The sequence below is a fragment of the Hibiscus syriacus genome, unplaced genomic scaffold (assembly GCF_006381635.1).
Source record: "Hibiscus syriacus cultivar Baekdansim isolate YM2019G1 unplaced genomic scaffold, ASM638163v2 tig00001695_pilon, whole genome shotgun sequence".
Lineage (NCBI taxonomy): Eukaryota > Viridiplantae > Streptophyta > Magnoliopsida > Malvales > Malvaceae > Hibiscus > Hibiscus syriacus.
The window spans coordinates 131019-150484 of record NW_024061881.1 but is presented as its reverse complement, the minus strand read 5'-3'; the positions used below and the strand labels follow the sequence as shown (position 1 = coordinate 150484).

The 19466-nt window shown below is 34.3% G+C and overlaps 5 protein-coding genes and 1 pseudogene across 7 annotated transcripts; 1 reads left to right on the top strand and 5 right to left on the bottom strand.

Annotated features, from left to right (window-relative positions):
• Positions 1-1241: 1241 nt before the first annotated feature.
• LOC120131518 (60S ribosomal protein L35a-1-like) lies at positions 1242-18497 on the bottom strand. Of its 3 annotated transcripts, none has more exons than XM_039148510.1 (5): positions 18388-18497; positions 18192-18227; positions 17556-17784; positions 17429-17471; positions 1242-1251 (listed from the first exon to the last, which is right to left on the bottom strand). In XM_039148510.1, exons 1-4 carry the CDS (start codon positions 18417-18419, stop codon positions 17430-17432), a joined length of 339 nt encoding a protein of 112 aa, XP_039004441.1. In that variant the 5' UTR covers positions 18420-18497; the 3' UTR covers positions 1242-1251; position 17429. The 3 variants fall into 3 exon arrangements, with proteins under 3 accessions (XP_039004441.1, XP_039004439.1, XP_039004435.1); XM_039148508.1 differs by lacking the exon at positions 1242-1251 and adding an exon at positions 16872-17093; XM_039148504.1 differs by lacking the exon at positions 1242-1251 and adding an exon at positions 16872-17090.
• On the top strand, positions 2309-6930 carry LOC120131471. Its single transcript, XM_039148460.1, has 4 exons — positions 2309-2892; positions 3040-3155; positions 5236-5479; positions 5583-6930. Exons 1-4 carry the CDS (start codon positions 2506-2508, stop codon positions 6927-6929), a joined length of 2094 nt encoding a protein of 697 aa, XP_039004391.1. The 5' UTR covers positions 2309-2505; the 3' UTR covers position 6930.
• LOC120131351 lies at positions 9075-9578 on the bottom strand (the record flags this gene model as incomplete). Its single annotated transcript, XM_039148361.1, has 1 exon — positions 9075-9578. A coding segment is annotated over one exon (504 nt), but the record flags the coding sequence as incomplete, so codon positions are not given.
• On the bottom strand, positions 9875-12181 carry LOC120131540 (annotated as a pseudogene).
• On the bottom strand, positions 13716-14445 carry LOC120131341 (probable sugar phosphate/phosphate translocator At3g11320). The gene is made up of 3 exons (XM_039148351.1): positions 14214-14445; positions 13915-14077; positions 13716-13807 (listed from the first exon to the last, which is right to left on the bottom strand). Exons 1-3 carry the CDS (start codon positions 14424-14426, stop codon positions 13716-13718), a joined length of 468 nt encoding a protein of 155 aa, XP_039004282.1. The 5' UTR covers positions 14427-14445.
• LOC120131332 (probable sugar phosphate/phosphate translocator At5g05820) lies at positions 14510-15022 on the bottom strand. The gene has a single exon (XM_039148343.1). The coding sequence runs from the start codon at positions 15020-15022 to the stop codon at positions 14510-14512; it is 513 nt and encodes a 170-aa protein (XP_039004274.1).
• Positions 18498-19466: the final 969 nt, after the last annotated feature.

The following is a 19466-nucleotide window of genomic DNA, read 5'->3' as shown; positions in this document are numbered from 1 at the left end:
ATTATCTTAGTAAGTCGATGAGTTATTTGATTAACATCTCATCAAATCCAATAAAAACAATGTTAAAGTACACAAATGATCTCTCGATTATAGGATATTGCTTTATAAATCACTTGACTATTAAAAGTTACAAAATGGTCTTTTGATTATAGAATGTTGCTTTGTTGAGTCACTCGACTATTATGTAAGGACGGTCATTTTATTCGAACATGATAAATTTTGACCTAATTTTATAGGATCATATTTTTTAAAACTCCGATTCATGTCAAGTTTATACCTAACATTTGGTTAAATTACAATTTATGTCCTATTGAATCTTAAGATTTATACAATAATCTTTAAAATTATACCTAAATTCACAATGATCCCAAATTTATGTGGAATATAATTAGTGGACGTGTAGATGTGGGGAGGGTAGATGCAGAACAGGTAATGTATCAAATTCATCACCTAGCCACTACCCACGTCAGATATAATTTTTTATATCCACACGCATGTACTATCATTAAACTTATACACATTTCAGTACGAAATCAACAAATTATACTCGTCTGTCGTCCTTACCACGAGGTGATTAAATACATCCCTTTACACCATTAATTCAGTTATGTATAGAATATTGTTTGGATGTGTTCCTTCAACTATCAATTAAGTCACCTTAATGACCCCACTAATTACCATTTTGTCAGTCCTTCACTTTTGAATCTTCTCCTCTTCTATTTCAAATAAAAAAGGTAAAAGTACATGTGTAGTCCCTAATATATGATTTATGTATTATTCTGATCATTAAATTTTTAAAAATTAACAAAAAGTTATTACATTGTTTCAAAATGATAATTATAATGTTATGAAAATAATAAAATTTAATAAATTTAATGATTATTTTATAATATTATGATAATATTTTTTTATATAATAAATCTATAAATTTAACTATTATTTAATCTTAAAAAATTAATGACTACAATAATAAAAAAATGATAATTTAGGGAAAAAATCCCATCAACACAACTATTTTGAACCCGTCATTTTCCGTTAGCTAAATTATCTATCATCGCTCCTACTTTTTCTTCTGATATTTTCTTTCCTTTTCTCGGGTCCCAAGCAGATCGACAAACAAACAAATCACACTTAACTATCACTGCCCTGCCCCCGTGACGTGGCTTTTTCTGTTTTAGTGGGACCCACGCAACTAGGAAAATATAAAGCCCACGTGGTTTTTTTAAACAAAATTATTACGAATCAATTTATCTCGATAGTTAAAAGTAATTATTATTGTTATTATAGGTCACATGTTTAAATACCGACAATTACAGTAGGATAATTGAAAATTTATTGTTAAATAGTTGAAAATATTTAAAACATACACTACTTTATTATTGTTTTAGAATCATCATTTTCACCGTAATTTTTTTTCATTTTTTACTCATTTAACATTAATTTTGTTGTCCAAATGTGATTTTTATCTAAAAATATTTTTTAGAAAGCCACACAAACGGACCTTAACCAAATAAATAAATTATAAAGGTTTAATTATGGTTTTAGTTCCTCTATTAGGTAAAATTTTAGAATCTAACACCTTTAGTTGTTTAAAGATGACATTGAATAGTGCATACTTAATATGTTTTAAATTATTAAATATGCATTATTCAATGTCATCCAACGATGGACAATTCATAATTCTGACTGCAGGAGGTCTTCCACGGAAACTGCTCTCATCCTGGCGTTGGGGCAGCCTACTATCCTACCTTCCCTTATCCCATTACATATGGGAATAGGGTCAGCTAATTGTAATATGTTTTTAATTAATTTATTTTGTTTGGATAACATATTTGCATCCATTTATCCAAATCTTTGTCTAATTTACCTTTTAAAAAATTTATTTCAATATTTAATAGAATTATTTATTTAGTTTCATTTTAATAAAATGATAATTTAATGAAACACTATATTATTAATAAAATTTAATACATTTAATAATATTTTTCAACAACTTGTAAAAATTAATGAAACTTTTGAATAATTTGATATAATTTAATGATAATTTTGAGATCATTTGATAGATTCAATGATGGTTTTATAATTGTTTAAAATTTAATAGATAAAATGATCATTTCATTATATTTCAAGGACCTATTATATATTTTATCCGAAAAATAAAATAAGTGACTAACCTAATCAAACCAAACACGGATCTCAAATGAGAACAATTAATGGTATTCTAATAGCACCTTGATGTCCGTCTTTTCCTTCTATATAGCAAATTCCAGGCTGCCTCTTTAACCTTTGATTACCATTTTTGTGAAGGGGGCATATTCTTTTCTCTCTAAAATTGTCCTTTCTCTCTCCAAACAACGCTTCCTTCGAAGTTTTCTCCGTTCGATCTCTTCGATTTTCACGCTTTTGATCACATATTTCTTTTCGTAAATCGAATCTATAGTTTCTTAATCAATCGAAGAATTTGATTTCTCGTGATTTTTTTGTTCTAATTGTTTGATTTCTAAGATGTCTGATTCTAGAAACGGAGAATTTGTTGACGATCGCGTGGATCGAAGTGACGACGAGTCAATCGAATCGACAGACGCGTCGTCCTCGATCACCAGCGTTGTTGAGACCTCTAACGTTGGATCTGGAACAACGTCGAGACAGAACGGTAAGGTGAGGAACGGAATAGGACTCACGGAACGGTTAACGGACATATTTGTGGAGGAGAACGACGGGGATTTGTTGCTTCAACAAAGCGATCGAGAGGATAGGGTGTTGCAGTGGCTACAAGCTTTGGATATGCAACTAATCGGCGCATGTCGAACCGATGAAAGGTTAAAGCCTTTGTTGAAAGTCAATGCCTCAAACGGCGTTGCCGAGGATCGATTGTTGGCACATTTGAGTCAGGTATATTGATAAATCTGAAGTTTATGTTATTTATCCTTTCTAATCGAACTTTAACATGAAAATTTAGCTCAAATCTGTATTTGCTTAGTAAATTTAAAATCGGAGGATTATATGTGTTAAATTTGATTTGTTTGCATAAATTTTCAGCACTTTGAGCCATCGGAAGTTGGTTTGCTGGCGAGGTGCTTTTGCATACCTTTGGTTTCTATTCGAGTGGGGAAGATCAACAAACAAGGGATTCGTTTCCAGCCTACTTCTGTAAGGTAGTTGAATTTTTACTCTTATCGGAGGATTTGTAATAGATTAACCTGGTTTGGATATCATGTTCGGTCTATGGGATACATGTTATCCTTTTTGTTGCGAACCACTGGCATTTATCCATAACACACATCACACAGCCATATACTTAATTAATTGTTCAGAATTTCTAGGGAAATTTTACATTTTGGTAGAAACTAGTCTTTTATGATAGATATCACCCCCCCCCCTTTTCATTTAAATTTGGAATTATTAAATTAGTTAGTTAATCTTTAGTTTGGAATATTAAAGACCAATTTATAAATATAGCACATTTATTCCTAGGTTTTTATCCATAGGTCATATTCATTAGTGATATACCACTGTAATGGTCTCATTCATTTGATCTCTCATGATCCTTAAGCATATAGCACATGGGGAATTTACCTTGGATTACTACAACACTTTTCTTCCCCAGGTTTAGATTTGGAATTATCATATTAGCGAGCTTATGCGTAGCTCAATATATTAAAGACCAATTTTGGATACAGCGTCCTTTTCCCTAGTTTTTCATCGATGATTCGTATTCATCAGTGATACCTTTGTAATGGTCTCATTCCTTTTATCTTTCATAGTCTTAAAGCATATATCATGTTGGCAATGTACCTTGGATTACTACAACTCTTTTCTCCCCTTTGTGTCGTTGTTCTATGTTGGGTTATTTCTTAATTGTTGTGAATGTTTCTCTTTTGATTATTTTTGAGGTTTACTAGACATTATTTTTAATATAGGCTTGTGTTGAGTCCATTTTTGATCAATTTCATGATTTATTATATTGGTGCATCTTATCTAGTTGCATTCTGCTTGGTTAGAAGCTTGGAGTTTGGTCTATTTATTATGTTTTGATAACTGTTGTCTGCTAAATCCCTATATCTGTATCATTCACGAACATTTCCTCAATAGTGTTTTAATCTATCAACTAATTGAAATCTGTTATGTAGTACCACGTTTATTTTACTTTACAATTTGAATGGGAGGTGTGTGTTTTGTGGTAGATAATCAGTAGAAATTGAAGGATTCTATTTCAGCTTGTTGTTGGTCATCATGTGCATGCTTCCAAATAAATATATCTTTTCGCTTGTAGGTAAAGTGGGCGTATGCTATAATGATCTCTGAATTATGAGGAAATAAAGGTAGTTTCATCTCCCATATTATATGGTTTGCTGCTGCTGTTTTGTGGATATACAGGGTTGACATGTAATGAATCAATTACAAGTAAAATAGGGTGCTAGTGACTTATATGAATTACAGTTATGCTGATTTGTCAGTGTCAGTGTCAGTGTCAGTGTCAGTGTTCTTAATTTTACTGTAAGTTCTGTTTCAAATATGAACTGTATATTTACCCGCCATTACTATCCCATAGTTATTCTTCGCCATATACTTCCATTTATTAGTTGATTTGATTGTTTTATTAAATAGAAATGAGTTTGATCAAATTCTTTATAGGAATTTATGATAGCCCCTTATACTTGTTCATATCTATCCATGTTTGTTTAAGGGAAGTTTGTAAGAAGCGTTGCATGATATTCCCTTGGTTGTTTGTGAATTACTGAGACCATAAAACAATACATTTGGAAATGTATAGGAATGCTAGAGCTAGACTGTATCTTTAGTTGACATTAAATCATTGAGTAGTGTTGTCTTGCTGTTGTTTTGTTTGAAAAAACCAAAATATTAAGTTCTTTATTGTTACTGTCATAGCGGATGGGTACGTTTATATCATGTGTGATGCTTGAGATAGAACAAACTGAACTTCTCTAGGGATTTTCTATATTGAATTTATTAAAATTAAGGTCCCAGACTTCCATAGACGTCCAAAATAAGTTCCCTAAAACCTCTATTTATCTTATTTGGTTACCATTGCTGTAGTTCTATAACTTACTGCTGAATCCCTCCAATTAGAATTCCCACTTGGGCCTTTTTAGGATGATTTCAAATGTCAAATCTTACAGCTTGGTTCATGCAAGTTGTAATGTTATATTTCACTTGTAATTAGCTCTCTTTCTGAATTCTAAAATTTTCCCTAAATTTTTTGAATTGTCACAGAGGAAATTTGAGTCTTACCCTCCTTCCAACATCGGACTTGCGCCTTTCATTTGTTGGGGATGATGGTCAAACAGAGAGGTTGTTTACCTTAAGCGACAAACCTCAGTGTGCTGTTGTTTCCATCAATGAGATTCCAGCAGACATTTCTGGACGATCTTTCCTTGTGAAAGTGCCAGATGACAAAGCCTTTTACTATTGGTGCTCGGAGAAGTCGAAGCTCTTGGGGGTTGAATTGCTTTCAAAGGTACTTGATGTTCGACTCTTTAATACTCTCACTAACAGTTCTGTGCACATTTCTTTGTTTGTGGAGCCATTTCGATCTAATATTGTGTTCTTTCCTTTAATAGATGAAGGATCTGATCAAGAGAAAACCATCCATGGCTGAATTAACTGGAATCAGCGAGTCAAGACTAGGCTGTTTCGCAACTCAGCTCCGTTCTTATCTCCTGGGAACAACAGTAAATATTCAGACAAGTTGTTCTGGTTCACCTTCACCCGGTGTGCACAATGGGCAATCTTCGTCAACTGCATCAAAATCTTTGCGATCCCGATACACTAGCAGTCAAGCACTCAAGGTGAATGCACTTTATCAAGGTAGCTTAAGTCCAAGATCAAGCTCTTTCAAAGAGGGTTTGACCCGAAATGTATCTTTTCCAAGGACCATTGCCAGGGATATGTTGCGACGGCGTGGAGATAACCATCTATCCGTAGCTGAGAGCCTTTCAATTGCTTCACCTATTACAAACAATTTGTCGAATTGCAGTCAAGCTGAAAATGACAATCTTCCAGATGGCAAGAGTGGTTCGTTCACTCCAAATTTCCATGAATCACTTGGAAAACTTACTGTTCCTCCAACCCCGAGCAGTGTTTCTCGAGTTTCCAACTTAGGCTCTCCTCTCTTTTCTCCTTACTATTGTTGGTGCCCCCCAGGATCATCGACTGTGCAACACTCAGCTGCCTTTCAACTCCCTGCCTCATCAATCGGATCTTTTAAGCTTCCGCCACTCTCGTCAATATTACCAACAAATGTTGCCTCCAGCTCGTTGAAACTAACTCTTCCTCTTGGTCTTCCCGATGTTCCCTCACTTGATTTTCCAGCTTTCCTCCCAGAACCGTTGGTCCGACTGCCCTTGGCAAGTTCACAGCAAATTCCAACCTTCACACCTTTGATTTGTGACCCCATTGTTCACATTCCGGTCATCGATGTTTGCTCTTCAGGACAAGGCTACTTGGTTAGTGCTGGTCCTACAATATCAACCGCAATCCCTCCATTGCGTCCAAACCTTGTGAACCCACTATTACCCGATACTACTGATTCCATGGTGGAGAAAGGTGCAAGAGAAACTCTACGGCTACTCATCAGCAACTCAACTCAGAGCAACCCGCCATTGAGTGATGTACTACCAGCTGTTCTGACTACTACTGATGAGAAAAAAGGTATCCTTGTTACAGGAAGCCGGGGTCTATACAGCGAAACTAGAGACGTTAACGTCATTACCACCGGCATCGCCAGTATTAGTTTTGCTACACTTTCTTCAACCTCCAAGACAGACAGCCTTATAAGACAATGTAGCAGCATCCTGGATAATCCCGATACGATGAAGCCAATAGGATCTATTGGCTCGGAAAGTTCTTGTTCAAGCAGTGATGGCAGTACTGCTAAACTTTTGGACTCGAAAGAAGCTAATCAGTGATACAAACACCTGACAAGAATATAAAACATGATTAAAATCTTCAATAGCTCTACCCATCATTTGCACGGCTTCCTTCAATCGACTCTAGAGTTCAGCAATTCGTAACTCAGCTTCATTTCTTTCACCAAGTACATCATTGTACTTCGTCCCCACTGTATTCAACTGTTTAGTTCATTATTTTCAGCAAGCAAATCTTTGAAACTCATCTCCATGGTTTTCAACGATTTCTTCATCTTGGCTCGAGTGACAGCCTGCAAAAGAAAAACAGACTTCAAGAACAACTACGATAAGATATTATAAATCCTTTTGCTCTTCATTCAGTTTCAATTAGAAATGGACTATTGAGATATAAGGGATCCAATAGAATTGTTACATGACCATCATGAGGGAGGTCATTCATGCATACTAATAGGTGATACTGTGAAGAAAAAAGAAAAGCATTGGGATGGGGTTTTTTTTGGCCTATTTTTTTCTCTCGGAAGTTGGAACTACTCACAGAAATAGGGTTTCTTTAATATAGTGCAGGGCGAAGGAATATTTAACTCTTCACTAATGCCATAATCGAATGGCCATACTTTCATCCTAAAGAAAACAGTTTTAATCCTCCACTGACTTTGTCTTGGTTTAACATCCAAATAAGTCCTTGGATAAATAATTTAAATGGTCCTCCACTAACCATCTTTTGACCACATTTACATCCTATTTTTATCAAATTATAAATTATATGATTATTAAATTATATATAGAATAAAAAATTCATATTTTGATCATATTGAATCTTTGGCCCTACTTGATAAACATAATTTGAGCCAAATTTAAAGGATTGGACCACTTTTAGAGTATTTTAACCAATCAAATCTACTAATTTGATTGGGTGAATCCTCTAAAAATGGTTATAAAATCCTTTAAAATTAAATAAGATGCTAAACTTTTATCCTTGATAATTAAAAAAGGATTCTCCAAATTTATATTAGTGTGCATTATATTTGTTTTATAATCACAAATTTATATTAATACCCGTCGTTAAAAATTTAATAAGTTTAGTATTTAAACTATTGGTTTTCATATGTTTTAGTGCCTAACTTTCAATTTTTACAAAATTTAATATTAAATTTTGAATGAGATACTAAAATGAAATAAAAAAACTTAAGTTTTTAACGACATGTATTAAAATGAAACAAAAACTAAATTTTAAGTATGATTTCAAAAAATTAAAAGTTTAGATACTAAAATAGATCAAAACTAATAGTATATATACTAAACACATAATTTACCCCCATTATCTATTATCACTAATATTTTCTTTCCTTTTCTCGGTCCCAAACAAACAGAAACAAAAAAAAAAACCACACTTCATTATCACCGCCCCTGCCCACCGTGACGTGGCTTTTTCCGTTTTAATGGGGCCCACGTGACTAGGAAAATAATAGGCTGACGTGCTCTTTTAAACAAAAAACGAAGGTTTAATTATGGTTGTAGTCCCCCTATTAGGTTAAATTTTGGAATCTAATACCTTTAGTTGAAATTGGTAAATATCTATAGTGGTTTAAAGTGACGACGTGAAATTCTATTTACTATAATATTTGGTTAAGATTAATTAATTAATTTTAATTAACCATGGTCATATGTACACCCAGGGATGGAGTCAAAATTAAATATTGACAGAGGCCGAAATATTAGACTATTTAAGAAAAATATAAAGACTTATTAGGTATTTAAACTCGAAACTCATCATGAACAAGCGAACTTAGTGATTAAGAGAATTGTTGTTATCCTTGAGGTCCCAAGTTCAAGCACTGCATATGTAGGGGTATGAGCGTTCATTATCAAATAGTTGAAATCGGGCCATTTCAGATCACTAGTTTGGTTTATTTTGAGTTCGAGTCATTATATGTTTATATCATTTCGGATTTAGAACATTCCTAGGTTCAATTGATTTAATTTTCAATACCAAATCGAGCCGAGTCAGATTTGAATTGAGGTTTAAAATTAAAAGTTCTGAAAGATGGATGTCCAAAACATAGACACTAAACGAACACGAGCACATTATTCCTTTTAAATAAACAGAAACAAACATAATTTTAATTTTTTTAACAAATATGAACAAAACACGAACATAAGTCTATTCATTTAAGTTTAGTTCATTTACGTCCCTATTTCAATGGCACATTGGATCCTATTAATGCAGGATTTATAGAGAAACCCTAAATAATCAATGATGCTATCCTCAATTGTACCTTCTAAAGGGTCTATCTCAAATGACCAATTGACCAACGTTGAGCCATCTCCATAATCCATAAGTTTCAAAGAATTCACAGATCCATCTAATCCCACGTTGCTTGCTTCCATCTTGTACACATAACTGTGTGACGTTGGATCGATTGCGACCAGCCTCTCTTTAATCCACGACCTTTCTCTGTCGTGTTGAGGGAACATGAAGCCCGAGACTAGACGGACGTACCCAGGAACGCCTTCGTCCCCGGCTAAATCCGTGCAGCGCTCGACCATCGGCATCCATTGTGATAATCTTTTCGTTTGCGAGACAACAGACCAGACTTTGTCTAGAGGTGAATCAACTATCCCACAAACCGATCCACGCCATTTCCGGTTTCCGGTTTCAATGGCCTGCAAACAAGGTCTGAACTTTAATCATGTTAAGATATAAAATCGAAGGGTGAACAAAATACGACTCGTACCATACTACGGTGTTATTCAGATCTATGTATTGAGAGAAAATGTTGTATATGTGATGGACTACAATTCTAATGCTTATAATAGCTCACCCTTTGATTATGCCAATAAGACTATACAAATGGGGATAATTCCAAGGCTTAATTTCTTAGGAATTTCCATCTTTTCGGATTTAGTTGCATTGTTTAGATAGTTCGGTGTGATAATTATTCGAAAACCGGATGTTATTCGATCGATGTTAACCTATCGAGAACTCGAATCCGAAAGTCGAAGTTTCATCATAATTCAAGCATTTCATTTCATCCACATGAATAAGGTACAAGGAAAAGAAAATGTCTTGAAAAGGCAAACAAGTGAAACATTGTTTATTTAGGCAGTAGCTCCAACAGGGACCCCTGCACTGAGCCTCGACGATCCATATAGAGTTTCTTCGAACCGGATAATCTCGGCTTTCGAACCGTACGCGACTTGAGTCCTGTCGTCGAGGTTCGTGATCACTTTGTCGAGCACTGATTGTTGACCGTCGCTGCTGTAACCTTCGGCTTTCTCAATCAAGAACCCCAATGGTGCAACCTCAAACAACAATCTCAGCTTGGCCTTGGCAGATGGTGAGGCCACATTTGTGAATACACCCTTCTCTTTTACAATGATCTGTAGGGTAAAAATGAACAAATATTAAATTATTCAGGCTTAAAAAGGCAAGAATGGCCCTTGAACTTGATACATTGGTCAAATTAGTCCCTAAACTTTGTCAAGTTTGGTCAAATTGGCCCTGAACTTTTTACAGCAACTTGCAAGTTCATAGGTCAAATTGGCCCCGAAATAAGTTTAAGCTTATCAAGTTTAGGGGCCTATTTGACTACAGAAACATTTAGGAACCAATCTGACCAAACTTTCTAAGTTCAAGGGCTGTTTTGTATTGTAAGCCTTGACATGAAAATTAAAGGATACAGTAGAAGAAGCATGGGAGATACCTGGTTGACATCAGGTACCATTCCACCAGTGTACCTCAATGTGTACTTCTCTCTCACGTAATAGTTGATCAACTGTTTCATTAAAAAAAATTACGAAATTATGGACATATGAAAGCTTATATTACTCGAATTCGGGTGAGTTTCGAGTATAGATATGTGTCCGACTTCGGTATGCTTCATTTTTCCAGTTTTTCTACGTGTTTGAGAGTCAAATATCCATACTTAAGTTCAAATATGTGTCGGACACGAGTGTCGAATTCATATACTTTAAGGAAAATGAAGGGTCGGAAAGTTCGGTAGGTTCGAACCTTATCGTATTCGGGGTTGTCGAATGAGGCTCTCAAATTCCCAGGGGAGAACATCTTTCCTTCACCAATCTCGTAGGTGTCCTTCATATGCTGCCATTTTCCTGATTAATGCCCCATTGAAAAACATCATTTTTATATGATTGTAGAATTTGATGATAAATGTAACCTGCAAGTACCTTCATCAAGGAGGAGGAACTCATGGGTGCCCAGGACGTCCTTAAACGCGAGAACGTATGTCGTCCGAGGACCGAAAATTCCCATCGCGGCGGCAACTTGGTCCCGTCCTGTTACATCGGTTAATTTGTCACCAGGCCACACCCCGAAGATGGTACCTACGGTGAAGTTCGTATCGACAATGCTAGAGCAGTCGAGCGGGTCGAAAGCGACACTGAATCCACCTGTTGCATGTAGTGTGATACATTATGACCGCAGATTCAGGTTTCCTTGTACCACAAGAAACCGTGAAAAAGAAAAATTGCAGACCTTCAGCAGGGCCTCCCATGTCTTGAAGCTCGGGAACTTATTCGGAGCACGTGTATTTGCAGAAGTGCGAGTACGTCAAGGCCTAAACGTTATCGATCACGACCGTAAAAAAAAACCGTTAATTTCTCGAGAATTTCATCGAACACTCGGATAAAAGATAATCAATTTGAACCTCGAAAAGAAGCTTGTTGGCTAGCAAATCCACAGCAAGCTGTTCATCTCCAAATGAATTGACACAAGCTGTACCTCCACATGAAGCTGTCCTCACTTTGAAAGCAATGGTCCTCAATGCTTCTCCCATGCACATCATCAACCTCACCAGTCCCTTGTCCGATGTCGATTTCGTAAGAAACTCTTCCTAAAAAACCGATATCAAAATCGATTCAAAACTCAATATAGACAACATGGACAGATAAGTACTTTCAGCATGTTGAACATACCAGACTGTCTCCAATCTCACATTTTGTCACAAGGGGAGTGTTCTTTGCCTTTGAAACCTTCAATGATGATCTCGGAACAACACGAAGCCATTCGCCGAATATCGAGCTCGATAAGGCTCTGCAACACATACACCAGCATGAAATCAACTGAAATTAACTGCAATACGTATATATATATATATATGTATATAATTATGTACCCTTGAGATGAAAGAAGATATGGATGGAGGGGAGAGTAACTGCTTAGAGGAGACACTAGGAAGAACAATCCCACGAGCGTAGCACGTGATACCAGTCTCCATTGGTGAAAAGAAAAGGGTTTTCTCAAAGAGGAGAAGAAGATGATGAAGAAGAAGAAGATTGATATGGTTTGAGAGGCTTAAGTGGGATAGCAGATAAGGAGTTAACCGTGTTGTGACACGTGGCGGGGGAAGGGGTTAGGCTTTGGTGAGATTAGCATCTCACATTTGATGTGTGGGCAAGGTTCCTATGTTTTGTAAGATATGTGATTGTGTTCAAAGAATGTTGGCTTAAAGGGTTAGGCCTTTTGCAACTTGGAAACCCTATTTCTAATCCTTTAACCCAAAAAAAAATAAAGGATTAAGTACACAAATAGTCTTCTAATTATTAAAAATTATAAAATAATCATCAAACTATTTATTTATTTCAAACTCGTTCTTTTTTTAAAAAAAATTAATGATAACATAAGTTGGACGTTAATTTATTTATTGTAATATGATAAATTTTTATCCCAAAATCTTAAATCACTATCATATCTTTTTGGTTTATTGCAAAACGGTGAGTTTTGTTGAAAGGGTGTGAAATTTTTGACGGGGAGGATATAACGGGGGAATATAAAACCATTTTGTGGTTTATATCAAAACGGTGAGTTTTGTTGGAAGGGCTTAAAACTATAATTTCATTTGCTTAAAATGAAACGCTGCGTTTCACTTTTATAATTTCAGTGCAGTAAAACGATAATATGAGTGCCAAAACTTTGAAAGGGCATAACTTAGTCTACCGTCGTCCGATTGAGTTGATTTTTTTTTTTTGAATCCACGTATTTTTTCGAGATTTACGCAATCAACATATTATCATTCAGCTCAAATTGTTATTAATTTTTGAGTAAATTATAAAGTTGGTATCTGAATTTTACTCTATCTCATATTTCACTCATTGTACTTTAAATCTTTTCATTTTCTTCATTGAACTTAATACATTGAGTTTTTTTTGTCACTCAACCGTTTTCTCACTAACAGTGTTATAAATAAACTTTTATATATATTCAAAATGACGTCGTTTTGGTAAAAAGATTTATTATTTTAAAATGGCATCGTTTTAATGACGTTACTTATTTAATGACGAAGTGACTAAAAATACTCAATGAACCTTTTAAAATTTAGTAAGAAAATTGAAAATTTTTAAAGTTCAGTGAGTAAAACAAGAGAGAGAGTAAAGTTTAGTGGTGATATTTGTAATTTACCTTTTAAGATAAATAACAAAATAATAATAAAAATACCACGTCGTATTAAAATAATTTAAAATAAGTCAAAGTAACCAAAACATGAATAATTTGAAAGTTCAATGAGTAAAATTGGAAAATTAAAAATACAATGAATGAAACAGAAGAGAGAATAAAGCTTAACAAAGAAGGCTATCGGCGCTACGACGCTGTTCTTCACGGCGGCTTTCGCTTACGTGATGACGTATAGATATATGCCATGCATGTTCTAAATGTCGAGTGTTTTGACAATTAGTGATGGCAAATTCTGTGTAATGTAATGCATGAATGATGAATCCATCATACGATGACATAGTCATCATACATCCATGATTTCCAGCATATAAAGAGACCAACACCAACACAATAAACAATAAAAATGAGCAAAATTATGAGGTTTTTCTCATTAAAAAATCAATATTAGAAATGTTAGTAACAGATAAATCTGTAAAAGACCAATTCGACAACTTTTTTCTTTTTCCTGAGAATAAAAAACATAAAAATGAGACCAAATCAGTCGCTTATTCGAGTTTCCGAATGCTCGGCTAGTCCAGCAGCCGTAGCCGATAAAGAAGAAAACCCGGTTACCGGGATTTTCCGGGGAAATTTTGTTTCGTTTCTTGGCTTCGCCGTAGAGTATGACCCCGGAGACTGTGAGAGTATAGCCGAGCAATCCGGTGACAGAGATCGGATTTTTAAAAAATAAAATCGAAACCACCACAGCTACAGCTCCTTTTCCATTTCCTAGAACCTGCAAGAGCAGAAACCTCAGTATCTCAAAAAGCTTAAAATTATGGCAAGTTCGAATATCGGAACCGGTCATACTAAAACAAAGGAATGTGTGCATGGAATTACCGGCGACAGCCATTCATATGCAAAGTTCATACCTGCAACGTGAGGGCACTGGTGTGTTTCGTGACCAAAAAGTTGGTCAAATTCACGAAGTACGCAAGCGCTGAATTGAATATTAGATACCAAACGATATTGACGTCATCTCTGGCAAGGGCAACGGTGGTACCGACCACATTTTCTTCCATAATGAGCGTTGCCGGGAGTAGAAATACAACAGCTATGGGAGCCATGAAAAGAAGGAGGTTCATGGAATTCACCTTCTCGCAAAAATAAATTACGAGAACTTTTCAGCGCTCGTGTCTAATCTCTAAACTTCACGTAAATATATATTTTATGCCATTGACCGCAACGCAGAAGCAAAGGCATAAAAAATTTGCTCACCCTTCGAAAGAAAGTAAAATTCCCCACTGGCAATGATGACCCCAGTGACAACTGGGATAAGGGTAACATAAGTAAGCCAAGCCTCCCTCTTCAACGTCATCAAGTAAGCGAAGACCGCCGTGAAGAACGGCGTCGTAGCGCCGATGGCCTGGTTAAAACTCACGAGAAGGAACCTCAAAGAGATGTTCCCAAACACCACCGACACGCAAAAGACCAGGCTCGGGGTTGAGATCTTCAGGAATTGAATCCGGGATCGAATCGTCTGCATGGGGACCATCTTCATCCATGCAATCACGATGTAGCTCAACAAAGAACAAGCCGTCAAGTGACACATGGTCAAGAAGATTGGATACTTGAAGCCGTAATTGCTCAGCAAATATTTGTTCAACAACAAGACTCCAATGTTCGATGAGTACCAAGATGTCACCAGCCCGATCGTGAAGAATCTCGAATTTGTTTTCATTTTTCTAATGCTTTGAGGATATATGTTTCCAAACTATGATCCAATTAATCTTTAAATTATGAGTCTCCTTTTAAATTAATCTCCAAACTTCTGAACATTCCAAATTCATCCCTAAACTTTTAAATGTTCTAATCTTATCTTTGAACTTTTGAATGATTTAAGGGGACATTATTAAAATATTCAAAAGTTTCAGGATCAAATTAGAACGAGAGTCATAATTTAAGAATAAATTTGGAATGCTTAAAAATTTTGAGGATCAATATAGAATATGAGTCACAATATAGAGATGAAATTAAAATATTAAAAAAAGTAGGGTCCAATTTAGAATGAGGGTCAAAATTTGAGGATATATGATAGAATTAACCCTTATTTTTAAAAACGATATTTAATTATTTTCGTCTCAAGCAAATTCAAGTTTAAATCTCGATTTCTATTTTTTTTATTTCAAGTATTAATTTAAAAATAATTATCATATTCATATATAATAAATCTCTTACTAATGATCAGTTAGTCTAGTGGGATGACGCATAAGGTCCCTCCCTTAAACAAGGTCAGGAGTTCGAATCCTAATGTTTGCGAATGGAACAAACTAGGTTGGGAAGGTCATCCTCGCCTCTGCAGTACCCGATCTTGATTAGTCAGTCGGTCAATAAATCAGATATCAGAGATTAATTAAAAAATAAATCTCTTTTTTTTTTTGTTAACTTCTTTATGGATTTGCTTGAAGGTTCAATGTTAATAAGAGGAAAGTGTAGGGAAAAAGGAAAGCTAATTTTGACTTTTAAATATTTGAGATTTTTTTTTAAATAAAATAAAATGGTGTTGTGATTTTATATGGAAAGAAAAATAATTTTAATGAATTATCCTAAAATATGTATTTATTTTTCATTATATTTGTGATGTAATTATTAAATGAAACATGTTTAGTACATGAAAAAACAATAAATGAAATTGCCAATTAATATATATGTAATTATTAATTAATTAATCTTTAAAGAAAATGCTTTCATATACAAAGATTCATAATAATTTAGGGTAAAATACACAAATAATCCTCAATTTATAAAATATTAATTTTGTCGAGTCTCTCAACTATTAAAAATTACAAAATAATCCTTCAACTATAAGACATTATTTTGTTAATTCTTCCAACTATTAAAAATTACAAAACAATCACTTAATTACTCGTATATTATTTTTCCATAACTATATTAACATTCATCTGATAACTAAGATATGATAAAATCTAATCTCAAAATCGTTTAATTTATACTTTATGGACCAACTCTTTGTTTACATTATATTATCAACCTAATGCTTAAAACATTATGTCATCAATCCAATGTTTAAAAACAACGATAGGATTAATAAACATCATTAAAATATTATTCTATTATTTCTCAATCAGCAGATTAACATAAAACTCATAGATATATGTACTTTTACCCAAAAAATGAAATATATGAATAGTGAAATGACAATTTTATAACTTTTAATAGTCAAAGACCATTTTGTAACTTTTAAAAGCATAAGGACTCAACAAAACATCACCTTATACTCAAGGGCCATTTATTACACCCTATAATCAAGGCCATTTATGTACATGCATGCTTTATGCAAAGATGTAACTCACTTGAATTAGAAGTATATAACAATTATGTTGTAAACTTCTAAATTATCATCTTCATATTGATATTGTCAAACATTTTTTTAGCTTGCAATTTCAAAAATTTTCTTGAAAAACTCCAACTAGACTTGACCATCGATCGAACTACCATGAATCGGACCTTGAACGAATGTATCGGGGCTAATACGAACAGGTCGAAAACATAATTATCCGAAAGCTAACAAATTTGCTATTCAGTTCCATGAATAATTGATTAACCAAAACTTCAAAGTAAATAAGCAAAAATGTCTAAAAATCCGAGATAGAAGAAGTATTCAGGCAAAAGCAGAGTTCCATCTACCGTCGTAAAGAGACGAAGCAACACACAGCATTTTGACAAAGTTCGGGAAGGCGAGAGTCACTCGGATCATCAACCGAATGGCGTCAAGCATCTAGAGAGAACAGCAGAGAGAAAAAAGAGTATAACATTAGGGAGCTTGGACAAATTGTTCCAGTTTGACAACGGAAAAGATTAGCAATTAGTTTTCTTAATGTTTTCACAAGCGGGGGAAGCATAATATCACTAAAACAAGGCCTAAATAAGCTTATAGCAGCAATCAGGAACACAAGAACACGGAAACGGAGAAAACCTACAACAGCTGGGAAAATTAGTAAAGCAGCTTATACCGTTCGGTTAAATGTTAACGTGAATCATTATTGATGCTGTCATTCCTCGCATACAAATCAAATAAACCGAGAGATTAACTAAGAAAGATCATAAATTGGGTAGTCAACATTACCTCAAATGTTGCTGGGGTACATGAAGACTCTAACTCTATCTCCCTGCAAAGGAACCGAGAGATACGTGTAAGACTAAGAGCACAGTGTACATAATCCCGCTAATCAACAACGATATAACTCACTTACCATAGATTTGGGGGGAAGGTTAGACTTGAACTTAGCTCGAACAACACCGCTGTTACCATGAGGCCTGGCTACCTTGCCCCAAATGCAGCGATAGTGTGAACCATTCTTCTTCACCTTGGCCTTGTAGATATAGGCCATTCGCTTGCCGGCATACCAAGCGACTTCCTCCTTGGTGTTAACTCCCTCGATCTGGATCAGTGAAGTGTTCGGGTACTGGTTTGACTTCGACCTAACACCCACCAGAACCAAACGAATCATAAGCACCAGTTCAAAATTCAATGACACCCTTTGTTCTGGTACTTTAACAGAATACGTTCATAATTTTGTTTAGAAAAAAAAATTAATTTAAGTCCCCCAACACAACCTAGAAATTCAATCACACCCTTTGTTCGAGTACTTTCACAGAACACATTCATAATTTAGTTTACAAAACAAATTACTTTCAGTCCCCCAAAAACCTAGAAATTCAATCACACCCTTTGTTCCAATACACTAATTCTAGCCCAGAAAGCTAAAAATTTTCTTTTACAAAAAGATTAAATCAAGCTCATTTTACACAAATATTTATTAAATATTCAATTTTACTTGAAAAAACGGTACTTGAAGTAATACAAAAAAGTTTTAAGCTTTCATTACCTCTTGTAACCCAAGATAGTTCCTCTTACATAGAGCCTGCAAATAATGAGTAAAAAACAATTAAAATTAACTGAAAACGAAAATGGAAAACAGTAACTAAATCTATAAACTGAAATTCCATTCCATGTGCTCAAAATGGGGAAATGAAAAGGAAAATAAGGGTTTTAAAAGGGCTAATGGAAAGATCAAAACAGACCTGACTCGCTCTCCTTGGCGTCCCTTCACCATTTTCGGAAGCAGAAGCTTTTCTTTTCAGTCCTTTGGATTCTGATAGAGGTGGCTGCGAGGCGGATACCTAAAACCCTCATTATATAAGTGCTAAAGATTTGGGGAATTTATATAAGGTGTCTGAAATTTATTTAAGTAAGCCCAATTGATATGTGCCTATGGATTTGGGCCTTAGCATTTTGGGCATTGTTCTTAGGGAAACTATACAAACAATTACTAAAGTTTAGATAATTTTTTGGGTAATTACGCATTTGGTATCTAACTATCAGTTTTGATCTTTTTAATATATGAATTTTTAATTTTTTTTAAAAATCATATCTGATATTTAATTTTTATTTTTATTTTAGTATCTTACCGTTAAAAAATTAACACGCTTAGTACCTAAACTATCAGTTTTGATCTGTTTTAGTACCTAAACATTCAATTTTTTTTCAAAACTTAAAGTTAAATTTTGAACAAGGTATTAAATGAAACAAAAACTAATTTTTTTAACGGATGGGTACTAAAATGAACAATAACTAAACTTTACGTATATTTTTTAAAAAAATTAGGTACTAAAACGGATCAAAACTGATAGTTTAGATACTGAATGCGTAATTTACCCAAAATTGTTTTCACCACTAAAGTTCGAGAAATTACAGAATAATAGCTAATTTTTTTATTTATAACAAAACGATCACCTCAATTGTTAACCTTTAGTTACCCTCGCAAACGTCTGACATGGCACGTTATAATAGTTAATAGATTTCATTTCTGTTGATGATTTTGGTTATTCGGGTTGGACTTTAGCTTTTGTTAGTCCTTATGTGATTTCGAATTGAAAAATTTTACGAGCAACTCGAAAAGATAATATACTAAAATTTTAGATTTTTTAAATTAAATTGTTAATAAAATTAACATTTATACATCATTTTATATAAAAAATACAACATAAAACTTCCATGTATTTAAGGTTTGAATTCTAATTCGAGATGTCAATTTTTTATTTCAAATGACGCTCGAAAATTTTAAGCTCGCGAAATTTCAAATCGACTCGAGTTTAGTTTT